General features: G+C 42.1%; 1 protein-coding gene across 1 annotated transcript; it reads right to left on the reverse strand.

Moving 5' to 3' along the window:
* Nucleotides 1–3,065: 3,065 nt before the first annotated feature.
* LOC142390139 (amphoterin-induced protein 3) lies at nt 3,066–4,491 on the reverse strand. The gene has a single exon (XM_075475509.1). The coding sequence runs from the start codon at nt 4,489–4,491 to the stop codon at nt 3,124–3,126; it is 1,368 nt and encodes a 455-aa protein (XP_075331624.1). The 3' UTR covers nt 3,066–3,123.
* Nucleotides 4,492–5,155: the final 664 nt, after the last annotated feature.

Consider the following 5,155-nt stretch of genomic DNA (forward strand, 5'->3'; position numbering starts at 1 on the left):
TGGGCCTATAGTGTTCGTGTACTACGCTCCCCACAGCGCTCTAGGCCAGACTCGGGGTTTTGACACGTCGGACATCCCACTGCTTTATGCTGCTTTGAAAGCACAGAACCGGGCCTGCAGTTCAGAGGTATGATAAACAACCTGTTTTCTGGTGGAGCAGTCTTCATTTGTTTTGGTCTTTTTTTTGGAAGCAATCGACCTAGCTCTTCAGAGAGAGAGATCCACATTGGAGCATAGCTGGTGTTTGGACTGCATGGAAGTGAATGTCTTCTTTGTCTCCCAAGCTCATATTCCAATTTAGGTGTCCAGTTGAAAGGAAATAGGGGGTTTTAAGGTGACACTGGGTCTGCTCTGGGCCTGTAAATGAGGATGACACATAATCTAAAACATGCAGACATACCTGACACAAGTGGATGCTTCCACTCCTGCAGGATGACTGTTTTGACAGCTCAGAAATAGCCTGTACTGACAGTCAAAGCAGACCACCATTTGTGAAAACAATTCAACTTGTGCTACTCAGAGTAAAGCTCCTCTTTCACAGTAATTACATTCTCGACTTAGATGATTTTGAGTCCCTGGGAGCCCAGCCGAACTAGGAAAAATAATGAATCTGGGAAGGGAAGTGCACGCCTTAATTGAAGTCTGATGGAGTGTTATGCCGGGGAGAAGGGCATCTTTTCAAGGATCAAGGGGTGCTTCATTTACATCTGGCTAATTTCTTAGTGGGACATTGGAGGATAATTTGCTCACAGCGTACAGACTCAACTACAGAAGCTTGTACCTTTCTGTGTAGAAAGGAAATGTTACTTTTATTTTATGGTGTTATCATGAGGATGGCATATTGATGTGGGAATGTCAGCATAAATGAAAGAGGTCACGTTGGAATGGTCATATTTATAAACCAATTGTGTCTGTTGACTACCTCTTGGTGTTGAAAATAAACTGGTACATAGAACAAAATTATCATTAAGTGTATATTGATGCCTTCTTTTTTTTATAATCAAAAGTACTTGGGTAAGGGTTCAAATAAAATGCTGAATACCAAATGGCCTCAGAATACTAAAACGCTTTGACTGTGATATGCTTCTTACGCTTTGGTTGATTCTCTAAGTCAGCTTTGAGTTTATATAACCAGGTTCACCTGTGGACACTCTATCAGATGCTCACATTGTGTCCTCTGTGTTTTATCTATGTGCAAATCATATCAGAAGCTATAAATCCCACCCCAACTGTGTGTGCATGTGTGTGTGTATGTGTCAGAGAGCCGAACCAGATTTAGAAGAGATTTAAAAACACTGAAATTGACAAAGCACCTGGTTTTTATCCTCGGATTAATCTGCTTAAACCTGACCCCAACTCATCACACCAGTGAATGCTTATAGTAAACTGCCTCTGAAAAACAATGGGTCATGACGGACTCTGATGATACATGATGTTACATCACAATTACATAGCAGCATGTTATGTAATCTATGTCCAGGGATTTCAGTGTTGCTTACCCCGATGAAAATATTCAAACCTAGAATGAACAAAGGAACGGTGCACTATGAGTTCAAAAGAATTTTGCCTAAACAGGCTGTTCCACTTTCATACACAGTTACCCATTTGATTTTTCATTTCCACTTCTTTTGTGTCCAAATTAAAGTTGCACAAAATATGGCTTTTTCCTGGCTCCATACAAGTTTTCATTTAGGGTTTAGAAATGAGCAAATGCTCCCACTCCAACTTTGCTCTGAGATGGAGATGCTGACATCTTCTCCAAGACATTATATGGAGGATTACTTCTAATCTTATTCAGTCGTGATGCGATTGTTAGTCCCGTCAAGTGTTTGCATACAGATGAAGCAGACTGAGGATGCTTGGACTTGAAGGCATTGATTCTTTTCTTTTGAGTTTCCTGTTTGTCTGATCAGTTCTTGAATATCCCTTCATCCTGAGTCACCCTTTGGTCTTTCGTAAGATCGACTTCTTGCTCTCATCCTTTTTCTTGCTCCCAGTCTTTTTTCAGCATCTCTCATCTCTTTTATTGCAGTCTGTCATTTCAAGCATGTTAGGATGAATTACCAAGAAAAATAAAGAAAACAAAGCTGCACAAAATAATGCCCCCCTGGGGGTTTGCGTCAGAGCTGCTTGAAGAATTTGTCACTTCAGTTCAAATTTAGTGCTTGTGTTTGTTCTGCAATGTTCAAAGTGCCCTGCTGTGTGTGATCAAAGAGATGCTGTCTTTGAAAAGCAGTCCAATTGCTGTTTATGTTTTGTGTGTTGACGCTCCTGATTTTAGTGCTTCGGTATCTGCCAGATAAGCAGAGCATACATAGAGATTCATTGCTTTCCGTGGCAGATTACTGCAACAGATTTTTAAAGTATGCGACATGTATATGTATGGCGGATTAGTGCCGGGGCGCCTCTGTTTTATGATAGATAAGATTTTTTTTTCTGTGTTTGCTGAAAGGTATAGCTGCAGCACAGAAGCATTTGAGGAAATCATAAAAAAAAAAAAAAGACAAGCCTTTAAAACCAAAAGGAAGTCAGCATGGTAGGTAATAATGTAGAAATGGATCCTTTATTAGGAAAACAGGGACGTTTTCAGGATAGAGTGTTTCATAGACCCACACGTAACGAGTTTCTGCACTTTGGCTACATATTTGAACAACATCTGATGCATCCTCTTACACTGCAGTTTTCTGCTACAGTCTGTTATTTTCCACAGTCCACACATCCACATTCAGTTGCATTTTCTTTTTTTGTTGTTGGGGGTAGGGGGAAATTTCAAGTTTGTCAGAGTCGTTCTGATCCCGCAAAAAAATATTCCTCCCAGTGCTATACCTGAGTCCACAGGAAATTTATTAACTGATTTTTAAGACTGATGATGGCCCTATACTGAATGTAATAAACCATAGCTGAAACTTTTATTTCTACTCCTTGGTCACAAGACAGAACGGTAAGAACGGGAACAGAAGATTGCTTTCCTATTTCTGTTCAGGAGGCCCTTTCACTGCTGCGTGTAGTAAGGAGAGAAACATGAGGTTCTTTAACACTTTACACGAACACTTGAATACCACCTAACTAAGTGTTCCTGAGTAAGGAGTCATCATTTTCACAAAGGTTTGGGCGGGGGTGGGGTCAACTTTCAGGTACCCATTCTGTTGCTTCCTCTTCGCCGATCACAGGCTCCATGAATGCCACGTGCTTAAAAGTCTCAACTTTGGGTTGGTCTCTTGTGGCGGAGAAAAAAACAGATGATAGGTTACTGTGGTTGTAGGTCGCTGCAGGCTGTTTACAGTAGTTGTAGCGACATGGAGTCAGGAAGAGGTACATGAGGATGGAGACCAAAGTCACTATACAGCCAAGCAGTGTTGTGTAGCCGGTGTTGAAGGACTCTGCTACAGGCAGTAGAACGGTCACATTCACCTCCCGAGTTGCATTCAGCGCCTGTTTGTTATCCACAGCTGTGCATATATACAGACCTGAGTCGTTGACTGAGGTTGCTTCAATCTCTAAGGTGCCATTTGGAAACATGCTAATTAACGTGCCATTTATACTATCCGGGGTGATAAAACCTATGCTTGGGGAGAGCCATGTAAATGAGAGGTCTGCGCCACTCAGGGATGTTTGGCAGTCTAGATGCACTTTGTTTCCCTTCAAAACCATCATGCTGGAGAGGAGAACTGTCGAAGGCTGCATGACTGCTTTTTCCACAGTGCAGTTAAGGAAGACGCGGTTGTTACGCAGGAATTTGATGGACGCTCGTGGGTCCCCATGGATGTTACAGGTGTGCTCGTCAGTAAAGTCCTTAACTGAGTCGTAACCCCTCAGATTCCAGTGCCAGAACACACTGTACATGGCACAGTCACAGATCAGAGAGTTGTTGTGGAGATACAGCCCCCGCTGCACCAACCCAGGCAAAGCTTTCACATCTTCCCAGGGCAGACGTGTCAAGCGGTTGGACGAGAGGTCTAACATGGCTAGGAATGGATGACTGTGATCTCGGATAGAAAAAAAAGGGAAACAGGTGATCTGGTTAAAGCTGAAGTAGACCTTTTTCAAGCTGCTCAGATGGGTCAGCGTGCCGGCCTCCACCTGCGTGATCTTATTATTGAAGAGACGGAGCTCCTCCAGCCTCCAAAGCCCTTGAAAGTAGTGCTGCTCCAACACCTGTAGCTTGTTGGAGGATAGGTCAAGATACCTTAGCCCAGAGACATTTTGGAACACACCATGACTCAGGGTGTTGATCTGATTGTGGGCCATCCAGAGATTTTCTAGTCTGTGCATCATGTTGAAGCTCCTTGGACCCAGCCAGGACAGGTGGTTGTGGCTGAGGTCGAGGGTGACAGAGAAGGAGGGCAGGGACCGTGGTAGCCTTGCCAGACCACTTGAGCTACAGCTTACTGTATCAGATATACAGAGGCACACGGATGGACAGATCTGCTCAGAGTCGCAGAGGAGACCAAACAGCAGCAGAAAAAAGCCTTGAGATCCTCCACAGGTCATGATTCTGGATGTTAAATCCTTCAAGGTTTCTAATCCCTCTGGCTCTCCCTGGTTGGATGAGAATCAAATGAGAAATGTCAAGACATATTAGACGGTTATCCTTTTAGAGAGCTGTTGGAGCTTTGACATATTCAGCAGACATTTTAGATAACTTCAAGGTTAATTCCTCACAAGAGCTCTAAGGGTCTGTGTCAGAAGAGGAAGATAATCTTTGCCCAGAATGAATCACCTCAGACTATTTTGAAATGATTATATTTATTATTGCAGTAATCATTCTTTCACTCCAAATTATATTTATTTTGTTATCTCTTTATATGTCATTTATGTTATCAAGCAGTTAGCAATTTAGGGAAATTTCAGTTATTTTTATTACTTCTCCAGATAGTTTTGTCTGAGGGGAAAGAAGCATGTCTGACTTACTGGAATGGAGATTTGACTTTTTTTCCTTTAAAAAATGAACTATTAGTAGATTCTTTCTTTTTCTTTTTGTATGGTTGTTGCTCTCACTTGTAAATGACTCGTACTTTGTGTGGTTGTTTTTCTCACTTGTAAAGTACTCATATTAACGCAGAATGCTCGTTAGGGCATATAGAGCGAAGAAGATGATTGGATTTACGGAAATAAGATGTAAAGGTGCAAAACAGTGACTGAAATTTACAAAGAT

The sequence above is a fragment of the Odontesthes bonariensis genome, chromosome 10, assembly GCF_027942865.1.
Source record: "Odontesthes bonariensis isolate fOdoBon6 chromosome 10, fOdoBon6.hap1, whole genome shotgun sequence".
NCBI lineage: Eukaryota > Metazoa > Chordata > Actinopteri > Atheriniformes > Atherinopsidae > Odontesthes > Odontesthes bonariensis.

Excerpts from the sequence above, each read along its gene's own strand:
- LOC142390139 (XM_075475509.1), bottom strand. The coding sequence starts at position 4,491 with ATGACCTGTGGAGGATCTCAAGGCTTTTTTCTGCTGCTGTTTGGTCTC.